Source organism: Stegostoma tigrinum, chromosome 12, assembly GCF_030684315.1.
Source record: "Stegostoma tigrinum isolate sSteTig4 chromosome 12, sSteTig4.hap1, whole genome shotgun sequence".
NCBI classification, from domain to species: domain Eukaryota; kingdom Metazoa; phylum Chordata; class Chondrichthyes; order Orectolobiformes; family Stegostomatidae; genus Stegostoma; species Stegostoma tigrinum.
The window spans coordinates 67,015,551-67,030,069 of NC_081365.1; the positions used below are offsets into that span (position 1 = coordinate 67,015,551).

The 14,519-nt window shown below is 73.3% G+C and overlaps 1 protein-coding gene across 1 annotated transcript in view; it reads left to right on the forward strand.

Moving 5' to 3' along the window:
* The first annotated feature begins 1,074 nt into the window (after window positions 1-1,074).
* The window catches only part of LOC125457055 (gamma-taxilin-like), an 85,988-nt gene continuing 72,543 nt past the window's right edge, over window positions 1,075-14,519 (forward strand). The window contains exon 1 of the mRNA XM_059650390.1: window positions 1,075-1,185. Within this exon, the coding sequence (XP_059506373.1) occupies window positions 1,126-1,185 (60 nt within the window). The 5' untranslated portion in view covers window positions 1,075-1,125. The remainder of the gene's footprint in view (window positions 1,186-14,519) is intronic.

Consider the following 14,519-nt stretch of genomic DNA (forward strand, 5'->3'; position numbering starts at 1 on the left):
CAGCTTCCATGCTCCTTCTGCACAGATTCAAATTGTTGTGCTTCACCTTCCTTGTTCAAGTTCTAGGCTACCATTCTAGTCACTGATGACCACGATGCAATACTGAGACCAACAGCTTGAAGCAAAGATAGGAAGCAAATGCCAATAAGTGGAGTTGAGGCAGAGATCAGTCACAATGAAAGCTTTTGTTGCTTCTGTCAGATTGGGAAAGGACAGACAAGTTTATAGCAGGGCTGTACTTGCAGCTGGAGACTGTACACCAGAAAATACTGAAGGGGTTAAATACCTTCTGTTACGTTTCCAAAATGACTCACAATACTTAAGTCCTCATTTGTTGCAATTTTGGCTGTGCTGAAAAAAAGGGGTTATACACCTCCTTATCTACCCTAAAGTGTTTGGCACTTAAGGCGGGATGTACTTTTTGACAATGCTTTAATGTGAAGATGTGGTGCAGCGATCATTTCCCTACCTCAACATCAGAAGCTCCATGTTCAAGCTCCATCTGGCATGAGGCGTACCCTGAAATGTCCGAACAGGTTGATTTGGAAACAATAAGGTGACAATTTCTTAATGTTAAGGGGACGTTGGCATGGGGTCGTGGGAATCTTGTGGTTCAGTGGTCATGTCTCCGCCTCTAGGCCAGAAGCTCAGTGTTCAAGTTCCACCTGCCACAACAAGTTGTACCCTGGCACGTCTGAACAGGTTGACTGAATGAGAGCGAAACAGTTTTCAGCCATTGCGGGGGTGGTTTGTGGCACAGCAGGATGGTCCCAGCTGTAAGCCCGGAGGTCTGGGTTCAACGCCCACCTGTCCTGGAGATATATTTGAACAGGTTGACTGCACAAAAAAGTGTGGTTAGAGATTGCATTGTGTCAATTTGCCTCACCTCTGTTGTTTGATTATGTTTGAAGGGAAAGGGGCAAAGCAGGGCATTGAATTGTCCTGCCAGGGTGGACCAGTCGATGGGCAGATGTTAGGGTGATGCACGTTGCTGCTGTTCTGGGCAGGCACACACCTCCCTCCCCCACTCACTCACACACTCTCTCTCTCTCTCTCTCTCTCTCTCGGGGCTGTTCTCAATCCCTCCCTCCTTCCTTCCTCGGGCCAATTCACTTCCGTCACATCATGGCGACACGGGTTGTACAGGAGGCGAGCAGGCATGATTTAACAGCGGAGGACCGGGAGGTACAGCTGGGGGAAGAAGTGTAGCGGAGGAGGGGGTGGACGAGGCCCGGAGGGTAGGGAGCAGGCCCGGGTGGGGAGGAGGGATACCGGGGGCCGGTACCGGGGCCGCCGGCTCCACATGGAGCAAACGTCAAGGAAACAAGCGGCGGCCGGGGTCGGGGCGGGGGTCCCGGACCACAACAAGCAGGGCCTGTCCCTGCCCGATAGCGACGGAGCCGTGAAATGGGCATCAACAGCGAGCCGGGGTGGGGGTGGGTGAACGTACTGTGTCGGGTTTGTCGGGGGGGGTGCTATGAGAGCAAATCTGCCGCCTCCCGGGGGGGGTCGGGGGCGGTGGTGAAGCTGCTGGAGGCCGGGAGCAGGTGGCCGCAGGGTCCCCGGGCAGAGACTCCCGTCCCCCATGTATTGCCCGCCCCCCACCGTGAGTCTCCCCACCCCACTGTATCCCCCGTGTCCCCACTGTATCCCCCGTGTCCCCACTGTATCCCCCGTGTCCCCACTGTAACCCCGTGTCCCCCCCACCCCAATGTATCCCCCGTCTCTCTCCCCCCCCCACTGTATCCCCCCCGTGTCCCCCCCACCCCAATGTATCCCCCGTCTCTCTCCCCCCCCCCCCACTGTATCCCCCCGTGACCCCCCACCCCCCTGTATCCCCCCCGTGACCCCCCACCACCCCGTGTCCCCCCACCCCCCCGTGTCCCCCGTGTCCCCACTGTCTCCCCCATATCCCCCCCACCCCACTGTATCCCCCCGTGTCACCCCACCCCACTGTATCCCCCCGTGTCACCCCACCCCACTGTATCCCCCTGTGTCACCCCACCCCACTGTATCCCCCCGTGTCCCCCCCACCCCACCCCACCCCACTGTATCCCCGTGTCCCCCCCACCCCACTGTATCCCCGTGTCCACCCACCCCACTGTATCCCCGTGTCCACCCCCGCTGTATCCCCCGTCTCCCTCCCCCCCGCTGTATCCCCCGTCTCCCTCCCCCCCCGCTGTATCCCCCGTCTCTCTCCCCCCCGCCGCTGTATCCCCGTCCGTTCCCCCCCCCCGCTGTATCCCCCGATCCCCCCCCCGCTGTATCCCCCGATCCCCCCCCCGCTGTATCCCCCGATTCCCCCCCCCCGCTGTATCCCCCCGATCCCCCCCCCCGCTGTATCACCCCGATCCCCCCCCCGCTGTATCACCCCGATCCCCCCCCCCGCTGTATCCCCCCGATCCCCCCCCGCTGTATCCCCCCGATCCCCCCCCCCGCTGTATCCCCCCGATCCCCCCCCCCGCTGTATCCCCCCGATCCCCCCCCCCGCTGTATCCCCCCGATCCCCCCCCGCTGTATCCCCCCGATCCCCCCCCCGCTGTATCCCCCCGATCCCCCCCGCTGTATCCCCCCGATCCCCCCCGCTGTATCCCCCCGATTCCCCCCCCAGCTGTATCCCCCCGATCCCCCCCAGCTGTATCCCCCCGATCCCCCCAGCTGTATCCCCCCGATCCCCCCCCCGCTGTATCCCCCCGATCCCCCCCCCGCCGTATCCCCGATCCCCCCCCCGCCGTATCCCCGATCCCCCCCCGCCGTATCCCCCGTCCCCCCCGCCGTATCCCCCGTCCCCCCCCGCCGTATCCCCTGTCCCCCCCGCCGTATCCCCCGCCCCCCCCCCCACCGTATCCCCCCCCCCACCGTATCCCCCGCCCCCCCCCACCGTATTCCCCCCCCCCACCGTATTCCCCCGTCCCCCCCACCACCGTATTCCCCCGTCCCCCCCACCACCGTATTCCCCCGTCCCCCCCCACCACCGTATCCCCCGTGTCCCCACCGTGTCCCCACCGTATCCCCCCCACCCCACTGTATTCGCCCAAAACACTGTATCCCCCGTGTCCCCCCCCACTGTATCCCCCCCACCCCACTGTATTCGCCCAAAACACTGTATCCCCCGTGTCCCCCCCCACTGTATCCCCCGTCCGTTCCCCCCCCCGCTGTATCCCCTGTCCGTTCCCCCCCCGATCCCCCCCCCCGATATCCCCCCGATCTCCCCCCCCCCCGCTGTATCCCCCCGATCTCCCCCCCCCGCTGTATCCCCCCCGATCTCCCCCCCCCGCTGTATCCCCCCGATCCCCCCCCCCCCCGCTGTATTCCCCCGATCCCCCCCCGCCGTATTCCCCTTCTCCCCCCGGCGTATTCCCCTTCCCCCCCCGCTGTATTCCCCGCCCCCCCCCCCCACTGTATTCCCCGTCTCCCCCCTCCCCGTGTATTCCCCGTCTCCCCCCGCCGTGTATTCCCCTTCCCCTTCCCCCCCCCCCAGTGTATTCCCCTTCCCCCCCCAGTGTATTCTCCCCCCCCAGTGTATTCTCCCCCCCCAGTGTATTCTCCCCCACCGTGTATTCCCCGTTCTCCCCCCCCCCGTGTATTCCCCGTTCTCCCCCCCCCCGTGTATTCCCCGTTCTCCCCCCCCCGTGTATTCCCCGTTCTCCCCCCAGTGTATTCCCCGTTCCCCCCCCAGTGTATTCGCCCCCCCAGTGTATTCGCCCCCCCAGTGTATTCGCCCCCCCCAGTGTATTCTCCCCCCCCGTGTATTCCCCGTTCTCCCCCCCCCGTGTATTCCCCGTTCTCCCCCCCCCGTGTATTCCCCGTTCTCCCCCCGTGTATTCCCCGTTCTCCCCCCGTGTATTCCCCGTTCTCCCCCCAGTGTATTCGCCCCCCCCAGTGTATTCGCCCCCCCAGTGTATTCGCCCCCCCCCCAGTGTATTCGCCCCCCCAGTGTATTCGCACCCCCCCGCGTATTCTCTGTTCCCCCCCGCATATTCTCTGTTCCCCCCCCGCATATTCCCTATTCCCCCCCCAGTGTATTCCCTATTCCCTCGCCACCCCCCCGCATCCCTCGCCACCCCCCGCTTCCCTCGCCACCCCCCGCATCCCTCGCCACCCCCGCATCCCTTCCCCCCCCGGGCCCCCCCCACAACCCTTCCCCCCCCCCCCACAACCCTCCCCCCCCCCCCACAACCCTCCCCCCCCCCCCCACAACCCTCCCCCCCCCAACCTTCCCCCCCCCCACAACCCTCCCCCCCCCCACAACCCTCCCCCCCCCCCACAACCCTCCCCCCCCCACAACCCTTCCCCCCTCCCCCCCCCACAACCCTTCCCCCCTCCCCCCCCACAACCCTTCCCCCCTCCCCCCCCACAACCCTTCCCCCCTCCCCCCCCACAACCCTTCCCCCACCCACAACCCTTCTCTCCCCCCCCCCACAACCCTTCTCTCCCCCCCCCCACAACCCTTCTCTCCCCCCCCCACCAACCCTTCTCTCCCCCCCCACAACCCTTCTCTCCCCCCCCACAACCCTTCTCTCCCCCCCCCCACAACCCTTCTCTCCCCCCCCACAACCCTTCTCTCCCCCCCCCACAAACCTTCTCTCCCCCCACCACAACCCTTCTCCCCCCCCACAACCCTTCCCCCCGTGCCCCCCCACAACCCTTGTCCCCTTCCCCCCTTCCCCTTCCCCCCTTCCCCTCCTTCCCCCCCTTCGGCTCCTTCCCTTCCCCTCCTTCCCCTCCCCCTTCCCCTCCCCCTTCCCCTCCCCCTCCCCCTCCCCCTCCCCCTCCCCCTCCCACACTTGCCCTTCCCCCTCCCCCCCCTTCCCCTCCCCCCTCCCCCCTTCCCCCTTCCCCCCCCTTCCCCCTTCCCCCTCCCCCCCTTCCCCCTCCCCCCCTTCCCCCTCCCCCCCTTCCCCCTCCCCCCCTTCCCCTCCACCCCCTCCCCCCCCTCCCCCCTTCCCCCTCCCCCCCTTCCCCCTCCCCCCCTTCCCCCTCCCCCCCTCCCCCCCCTCCCCCCCTTCCCCCCTCCCCCCCTCCCCCCCCTCCCCCCTTCCCCCCTCCCCCCCTCCCCCCACTTCTCCCCCTCCCCCCCTTCCCCCACCTTCTCCCTCTCCCCCCTTCCCCCCCTTCTCCCCCTTCTCCCTCCCCCCTTCTCCCTCCCCCCTTCTCCCTCCCCCCCTCTCCCTCCCCCCCTTCTCCCTCCCCCCCTTCTCCCTCCCCCCCTTCCCCCCCTCCCCCCCTTCCCCCCCTCCCCCCCTCCCCCCCTCCCCCCCCTCCCCCCCTCCCCCCCTTCCCCCCTCCCCCCCCTTCCCCCCTCCCCCCCTCCCCCCCTCCCCCCCTCCCCCCCTTCCCCCCTTCCGCCCTCCCCCCCTCCCCCCCTCCCCCCCCCTTCCCCCTCCCCCCTCCCCCCCTCCCCCCCTCCCCCCCTCCCCCCTCCCCCCCTCCCCCCTCCCCCCCTTCCCCCCCTTCCCCCCCTCCCCCCTCCCCCCCTTCCCCCCCTTCCCCCCCTCCCCCCCTCCCCCCCTTCCCCCCCTCCCCCCCTTCCCCCTTCCCCCCTTCCCCCCCTTCCCCCCTTCCCCCCTTCCCCCCTTCCCCCCTTCCCCCCCTTCCCCCCCTTCCCCCCCTTCCCCCCCCTCCCCCCCTTCCCCCCCTCCCCCCCTCCCCCCCCTTCCCCCCCTTCCCCCCCTCCCCCCCTCCCCCCTCCCCCCCTCCCCCCCTCCCCCCCTTCCCCCCCTCCCCCCCTTCCCCCCCTTCCCCCCTTCCCCCCCTTCCCCCCCCCTTCTCCCTCCCCCCTTCTCCCTCCCCCCTTCTCCCCTCCCCCCTTCTCCCTCCCCCCTCCCCCCTTCCCCCTTCCCCCTTCCCCCTCCCGCTCCCCCCTTCCCCCTCCCGCTCCCCCCTTCCCCCTCCCGCTCCCCCCTTCCCCCTCCCGCTCCCCCCTTCCCCCTCCCGCTCCCCCCTTCCCCCTCCCGCTCCCCCCTCCCCGCTCCCGCTCCCCCCTCCCCCCCTCCCGCTCCCGCTCCCCCGCTCCCCCCTCTTCCCCCCCGCTCCCCCCTTCCCCCCCCTTCCCCCTCCCCCCCTTCCCCCTCCCCCCTTCCCCCTCCCCCCTTCCCCCTCCCCCCTTCCCCCTCCCCCCCTCCCCCCTTCCCCCTCCCCCCTCCCCCCTCCCCCCTTCCCCCTCCCCCCTCCCCCCTTCCCCCTCCCCCCTTCCCTCCCCCCCTCCCCCCTCCCCCTCCCCCCCCTCCCCCCTCCCCCTCCCCCCTCCCCCCCCACTCCCCCACTCCCCCCCTCCCCCCTCCCCCCCTCCCCCCCTCCCCCACTCCCCCCTCCCCCACTCCCCCCCACTCCCCCACTCCCCCACTCCCCCACTCCCCCCTCCCCCCCTCCCCCCTCTCCCCTCTCCCCTCTCCCCCTCTCCCCTCCCCCCTCCCCCCTCCCCCCCTCCCCCCCTCCCCCCCCTCCCCCCCCTCCCCCCCCTCCCCCCCTCCCCCCCTCCCCCCTTCCCCCCCTTCCCCCCCTTCCCCCCCTTCCCCCCCTTCCCCCCTTCCCCCTTCCCCCCCTTCCCCCCCTTCCCCCCTTTCCCCCTTTCCCCCCCGACACCTTTCCCCCCCCCGACACCTTTCCCCCCCCCGACACCTTTCCCCCCGACCCCTTTCCCCCCCTCGACACCTTCCCCCCTCGACACCTTCCCCCCTCGACACCTTCCCCCCTCGACACCTTCCCCCCTCGACACCTTCCCCCCCCGACCCCTTTCCCCCCCGACCCCTTTCCCCCCCGACCCCTTTCCCCCCGACCCCTTTCCCCCCGACCCCCTTCCCCCCCCGACCCCTTCCTCCCCCCTTCCCCCCCGACCCCTTCCCCCCCCGACCCCTTCCCCCCCGACCCCTTCCCCCCCGACCCCTTCCTCCCCCCTTCCCCCCCCCGACCCCTTCCCCCCCCGACCCCTTCCCCCCCCGACCCCTTCCCCCCCCGACCCCTTCCCCCCCCGACCCCTTCCCCCCCGACCCCCTTCCTCTCCCCTCCCCCCCCCACCCTTCCTCTCCCCTTCCCCCCCGACCCCTTCCTCCCCCCTTCCCCCCCGACCCCTTCCTCCCCCCTTCCCCCCCGACCCCTTCCTCCCGCCTACCCCCCCGACCCCCTTCCTCCCCCTTCCCCCCCGACCCCTTCCTCCCCCCTACCCCCCTTCCCCTTCCTCCCCCCTACCCCCCTTCCCCTTCCTCCCCCCTTCCCCTTCCTCCCCCCTTGCCCCCCCTTCCCCTTGCCCCCCCTTCCCCTTGCCCCCCCTTCCCCTTGCCCCCCCTTCCCCTAGCCCCCCCCTTCCCCTAGCCCCCCCCTTCCCCTTGCCTCCCCCCTTCCCCTTCCTTCCCCCCCTTCCCCTTCCTTCCCCCCCTTCCCCTTCCTTCCCCTTCCTTCCCCCCCTTCCCCCCCTTCCCCCCTTCCCCCCCTTCCCCCCCCTTCCCCCCCTTCCCCCCCTTCCCCCCCTTCCCCCCCTTCCCCCCCTTCTCCCCCCTTCTTCCTTCTTCCCCCTTCTTAACCCTCCTTCCCACTTCTTCCCCTTCCTCCTCCCCGACCCCTTCCTCCTCCCCGACCCCTTCCTCCTCCCCGACCCCTTCCTCCTCCCCGACCCCTTCCTCCACCCCCGACCCCCTTCCTCCACCCCCGACCCCTTCCTCCACCCCCGACCCCTTCCTCCACCCCCGACCCCTTCCATCCCCCCGACCCCTTCTCCCCCCCCCCCACCCCCCGACCCTTCCCCCCCCACCCCCCTCCCCTCCCCCCCTCTTCCCCCCCTCCCCCCCTCTTCCCCCCCTCCCCCCCTCTTCCCCCCCTCCCCCCCTCTTCCCCCCCTCCCCCCTCTTCCCCCCCTCCCCCCCCTCTTCCCCCCCTCCCCCCTCTTCCCCCCCTCCCCCCCCCCCCCCTCCCCCCCTCTTCCCCCCCTCCCCCCCCTCTTCCCCCCCTCCCCCCCCTCTCCCCCCTTCCCCCCCCTTCCCCCCTCTTCCCCCTCTTCCCCCCCTTCCCCCCTCTTCCCCCCTCTTCCCCCCCTTCCCCCCTCTTCCCCCCCTTCCCCCCTCTTCCCCCCCCTTCCCCCCGACCTCCTTCCCCCCCCTTCCCCCCCGACTCCTTCCCCCCTTCCCCCCGACTCCTTCCCCCCTTCCCCCCCTTCCCCCCGACTCCTTCCCCCCTTCCCCCCCGACTCCTTCCCCCCTTCCCCCCCGACTCCTTCCCCCCCTTCCCCCCCGACTCCTTCCCCCCCTTCCCCCCCGACTCCTTCCCCCCTTCCCCCCCGACTCCTTCCCCCCCCGACTCCTTCCCCCCCGACTCCTTCCCCCCCGACTCCTTCCCCCCCGACTCCTTCCCCCCCCCGACTCCTTCCCCCCTTCCCCCCCGACTCCTTCCCCCCCTCCCCCCCGACTCCTTCCCCCCCCCGACTCCTTCCCCCCCTCCCCCCCGACTCCTTCCCCCCCCGACTCCTTCCCCCCCCGACTCCTTCCCCCCTTCCCCCCCGACTCCTTCCCCCCCTCCCCCCCCGACTCCTTCCCCCCCTCCCCCCCGACTCCTTCCCCCCCTCCCCCCCGACTCCTTCCCCCCCGACTCCTTCCCCCCCGACCCCTTCCCCCCCGACCCCTTCCCCCCCCGACCCCTTCCCCCCCCGACCCCTTCCCCCCCGACCCCTTCCCCCCCGACCCCTTTCCCCCCCGACCCCTTTCCCCCCTTTCCCCCCTCGACCCCTTTCCCCCCTCGACCCCTTTCCCCCCTCGACCCCTTTCCCCCCTCGACCCCTTTCCCCCCTCGACACCTTTCCCCCCCGACCCCTTTCCCCCCCTTCCCCCCTCGACACCTTCCCCCCTCGACACCTTCCCCCCCGACCCCTTTCCCCCCCGACCCCCTTCCCCCCCGACCCCCTTCCCCCCCCGACCCCCTTCCCCCCCGACCCCCTTCCCCCCCGACCCCCTTCCCCCCGACCCCTTCCCCCCGACCCCTTCCCCCCCGACCCCTTCCACCCCCGACCCCTTCCACCCCCGACCCCTTCCACCCCCGACCCCTTCCACCCCCGACCCCTTCCACCCCCCTTCCCCCCTCGACACCTTCCCCCTCGACACCTTCCCCCTCGACACCTCCCCACCCGACCCCTTCCCCCCCGACCCCTTCCCCCCCGACCCCTTCCCCCCCCGACCCCTTCCCCCCCCGACCCCTTCCCCCCCCGACCCCTTCCCCCCCGACCCCTTCCTCCCCCCTTCCCCCCCCAACCCCATCCCCCCCCCGACCCCTTCCTCTCCCCTTCCCCCCCCCAACCCCTTCCTCTCCCCTTCCCCCCCCGACCCCTTCCTCCCCCCTTCCCCCCTCCTCCCCCCTACCCCCCGACCCCTTCCTCCCCCCTTCCCCCCCGACCCCTTCCTCCCCCCTACCCCCCGACCCCTTCCTCCCCCCTACCCCCCGACCCCTTCCTCCCCCCTACCCCCCGACCCCTTCCTCCCCCCTACCCCCCGACCCCTTCCTCCCCCCTACCCCCCGACCCCTTCCTCCCCCCTACCCCCCCTTCCCCTTCCTCCCCCCTTCCCCTTCCTCCCCCCTTCCCCTTCCTCCCCCCTTCCCCTTCCTCCCCCTTGCCCCCCCTTCCCCTTGCCCCCCCTTCCCCTTGCCCCCCCTTCCCCTTGCCCCCCCCCTTCCCCTTGCCCCCCCTTCCCCTTCCTTCCCCCCCTTCCCCTTCCTTCCCCCCCTTCCCCTTCCTTCCCCCCTTCCCCTTCCTTCCCCCCCTTCTTCCCCTCCCCCTTCTTCCCCCTTCTTCCCCCTTCTTAACCCTCCTTCCCACTTCTTCCCCCTTCCTCCTCCCCGACCCCTTCCTCCTCCCTGACCCCTTCCTCCCCCCCCGACCCCTTCCTCCCCCCCCGACCCCTTCCTCCCCCCCCGACCCCTTCCTCCCCCCCCGACCCCTTCCTCCACCCCCGACCCCTTCCTCCACCCCCGACCCCCTTCCTCCACCCCCGACCCCTTCCATCCCCCCGACCCCTTCTTCCCCCCCCCACCCCCCGACCCTTCCCCCCCAACCCCCCGACCCTCCCCCCAACCCCCCGACCCTCCCCCCAACCCCCCGACCCTCCCCCCCCCCCCAACCCCCCGACCCTTCCCCCCCGACCCTTCCCCCCCTCCCCCCCCGACCCTTCCCCCCCTCCCCCCCCGACCCTTCCCCCCCTCCCCCCCCGACCCTTCCCCCCCTCCCCCCACGACCCTTCCCCCCCTCCCCCCACGACCCTTCCCCCCCCCTCCCCCCGACCCTTCCCCCCCACGACCCTTCCCCCGACCCTTCCCCCCCACGACCCTTCCCCCCTCTTCCCCCCCACGACCCTTCCCCCCTCTTCCCCCCCACGACCCTTCCCCCCTCTTCCCCCCCTCTTCCCCCCCTCTTCCCCCCCCTCTTCCCCCCCCCTCTTCCCCCCCTCTTCCCCCCCTCTTCCCCCCCTCTTCCCCCCCTCTTCCCCCCCCCTTCCCCCCCCCTTCCCCCCTCTTCCCCCCCCTTCCCCCCTCTTCCCCCCCCTTCCCCCCTCTTCCCCCCCCTTCCCCCCCCTCTCCCTCCCCCCCTCCCCCCTCCCCCCCCTCCCCCCCCTCCCCTCCCCTCCCCTCCCCTCCCCTCCCCTCCCCTCCCCCCTCTTCCCCCCCTCCCCCCCCCTCTTCCCCCCCTCCCCCCCCCTTCCCCCCCTCCCCCCCCTCTTCCCCCCCCCTCCCCCCCCCTCTTCCCCCCCTCCCCCCCCCCTCCCCCCCCTCCCCCCCCCTCCCCCCCCTCCCCCCCCTCCCCCCCCCCCTTCCCCCCCCCTTCCCCCCCCCTCCCCCCCCCCTCCCCCCCCCTTCCCCCCCCCCCCCTCTTCCCCCCCTCCCCCCTCTTCCCCCCCTCCCCCCCCCTCTTCCCCCCTCCCCCCCCCTCCCCCCCCCTCCCCCCCCCTCCCCCCCCCTTCCCCCCCTTCCCCCCCCTTCCCCCCCTTCCCCCCCTTCCCCCCCCTTCCCCCCCCTTCCCCCCCCCTTCCCCCCCCTTCCCCCCCTCTTCCCCCTCTTCCCCCCCTTCCCCCCTCTTCCCCCCCCTTCCCCCCCGACTCCTTCCCCCCCCTTCCCCCCGACTCCTTCCCCCCCCTCCCCCCCCGACTCCTTCCCCCCCTCCCCCCCCGACTCCTTCCCCCCCTCCCCCCCCGACTCCTTCCCCCCCTCCCCCCCGACTCCTTCCCCCCCTCCCCCCCGACTCCTTCCCCCCTCCCCCCCCGACTCCTTCCCCCCCTCCCCCCCGACTCCTTCCCCCCCTCCCCCCCGACTCCTTCCCCCCCTCCCCCCCGACTCCTTCCCCCCCCTTCCCCCCCGACTCCTTCCCCCCCTTCCCCCCCGACTCCTTCCCCCACCCGACCCCTTCCCCCACCCGACCCCTTCCCCCACCCGACCCCTTCCCCCCCGACCCCTTCCCCCTTCCCCCCCCCCGACCCCTTCCCCCCCCCCGACCCCTTCCCCCCCCGACCCCTTCCCCCCCCGACCCCTTCCCCCCCCCCGACCCCTTCCCCCCCCCCGACCCCTTCCCCCCCCGACCCCTTCCCCCCCGACCCCTCCCCCCCCGACCCCTCCTCCCCCCCGACCCCTCCTCCCCCCCGACCCCTCCTCCCCCCCGACCCCTCCTCCCCCCGACCCCTCCCCCCCCCCGACCCCTCCCCCCCCGACCCCTCCCCCCCCCGACCCCTCCCCCCCCCGACCCCTCCCCCCCCGACCCCTCCCCCCCGACCCCTCCTCCCCCCCGACCCCTCCTCCCCCCCGACCCCTCCTCCCCCCCGACCCCTCCTCCCCCCCGACCCCTCCTCCCCCCCGACCCCTCCTCCCCCCCGACCCCTCCTCCCCCCCGACCCCTTCTCCCCCCCGACCCCTTCCCCCCTTCCCCTTCCCCCTTCCCCCCCCTTCCCCTTCCCCCCCCTTCCCCTTCCCCCCCCTTCCCCTTCCCCCCCCTTCCCCCTTCCCCCCCCTTCCCCATCCCCCCCCTTCCCCTTCCCCCCCTTCCCCTTCCCCCCCCTTCCCCTTCCCCCCCCTTCCCCTTCCCCCCCTTCCCCTTCCCCCTTCCCCCCCTCCCCTTCCCCCTTCCCCCCCCTTCCCCTTCCCCCTTCCCCCCCTTCCCCTTCCCCCTTCCCCCCCTTCCCCTTCCCCCTTCCCCCTCCTTCCCTTCCCCCTCCCCCTTCCCCCCCCCCTTCCCCTTTCCCCCTTCCCCCCCCTTCCCCCTTCCCCCCCTTCCCCCCCCTTCCCCCCCTTCCCCCTTCCCCCCGCTTCCCCCTTCCCCCCCTTCCCCCTTCCCCCCCCTTCCCCTTCCCCCTTCCCCCCCTTCCCTTCCCCCTTCCCCCCCTTCCCCCTTCCCCCCCTTCCCCTTCCCCCTTCCCCCCCCTTCCCCTTCCCCCTTCCCCCCCTTCCCCTTCCCCCTTCCCCCCCTTCCCCTTCCCCCTTCCCCCCTTCCCCTTCCCCCTTCCCCCTCCTTCCCCTTCCCCCTCCCCCTTCCCCCCCCTTCCCCTTTCCCCCTTCCCCCCCCTTCCCCCTTCCCCCCCCTTCCCCCCCCTTCCCCCCCTTCCCCCTTCCCCCCGCTTCCCCCTTCCCCCCCCTTCCCCCTTCCCCCCCCTTCCCCCTTCCCCCCCCCTTCCCCTTCCCCCCCTTCCCCTTCCCCCTTCCCCCCCTTCCCCCTTCCCCCCCTTCCCCTTCCCCCTTCCCCCCCCTTCCCCTTCCCCCTTCCCCCCCTTCCCCTTCCCCCTTCCCCCTTCCCCCCCCTTCCCCTTCCCCCTTCCCCCCCCTTCCCCTTCCCCCTTCCCCCCCCTTCCCCTTCCCCCTTCCCCCCCCTTCCCCTTCCCCCTTCCCCCCCCTTCCCCTTCCCCCTTCCCCCTTCCCCCCCCTTCCCCTTCCCCCTTCCCCCCCTTCCCCTTCCCCTTCCCCCCTTCCCCTTCCCCCTTCCCCCTTCCCCCTTCCCCCTTCCCCCTTCCCCCTTCCCCTTCCCCTTCCCCCTTCCCCTTCCCCTTCCCCTTCCCCCTTCCCCTTCCCCTTCCCCCCTTCCCCTTCCCCTTCCCCCTTCCCCTTCCCCTTCCCCTTCCCCTTCCCCTTCCCCCTTCCCCTTCCCCCCTTCCCCTTCCCCCCCTCCCTTCCCCTTCCCCCCCTCCCTTCCCCTTCCCCCCCTCCCTTCCCCTTCCCCCCCTCCCTTCCCCTTCCCCCCCTCCCCTTCCCCCCTTCCCCCCCTCCCTTCCCCCCTTCCCCCCCTCCTTCCCCTTCCCCCCTTCCCCTTCCCCCCTTCCCCTTCCCCCCTTCCCCTTCCCCCCTTCCCCTTCCCCCCTTCCCCTTCCCCCCTTCCCCTTCCCCCCTTCCCCTTCCCCCCCTTCCCCCCCTTCCCCCCCTTCCCCCCCCCCCTTCCCCCCCTTCCCCCCCTTCCTCCCCCTTCCCCCCCCGACCCCTCCCCCCCCGACCCCTCCCCCCCCGACCCCTCCCCCCCCGACCCCTTCCCCCCCCCGACCCCTTCCCCCCCCGACCCCTTCCCCCCCCGACCCCTTCCCCCCCCCGACCCCTTCCCCCCCCCGACCCCTTCCCCCCCCCGACCCCTTCCCCCCCCCGACCCCTTCCCCCCCCGACCCCTTCCCCCCCCCGACCCCTTCCCCCCCCGACCCCTTCCCCCCCCCGACCCCTTCCCCCCCCGACCCCTTCCCCCCCCGACCCCTTCCCCCCCCCGACCCCTTCCCCCCTTCCCCTCTTCCCCCCCCGACCCCTTCCCCTTCCCCCCTTCCCCTTCCCCTTCCCCCCTTCCCCTTCCCCCCTTCCCCCCCTTCCCCCCTTCCCCCCCCGACCCCTTCCCCCCCCGACCCCTTCCCCCCCCCGACCCCTTCCCCCCCCCGACCCCTTCCCCCCCCCGACCCCTTCCCCCCCCCGACCCCTTCCCCCCCCCGACCCCTTCCCCCCCCGACCCCTTCCCCCCCCCGACCCCTTCCCCCCTTCCCCTCTTCCCTCCTTCCCCTCTTCCCCCCCCGACCCCTTCCCCTTCCCCCCTTCCCCTTCCCCCCTTCCCCTTCCCCCCCTTCCCCCCTTCCCCGCTTCCCCCCCTTCCCCCCCCCGACCCCTTCCCCCCCCGACCCCTTCCCCCCCCGACCCCTTCCCCCCCCCGACCCCTTCCCCCCCCCCGACCCCTTCCCCCCCCCGGCCCCTTCCCCCCCCGACCCCTTCCCCCCCCGACCCCTTCCCCCCCCGACCCCTTCCCCCCCCGACCCCTTCCCCCCCCGACCCCTTCCCCCCTTCCCCCCTTGCCCCCTTCCCCCCTTCCCCGCTTCCCCCCCTTCCCCCCCTCCCCCCCAACCCCCCCCCTTCCCCCCCCTTCCCCCCCCAACCCCCCTTCCCCCCTTCCCCCCCCTTCCCCCCCCTTCCCCCCCCCTACCCCCCCCCATCCCCCCCCCCCTTCCCCCCCCCCCTTCCCCCCCCCTTCCCCCCCCCTTCCCCCCCCCTTCCCCCCCCCCTTCCCCCCCCCCTTCCCCCCCCTTCCCCCCCCTTCCCCCCCTTCC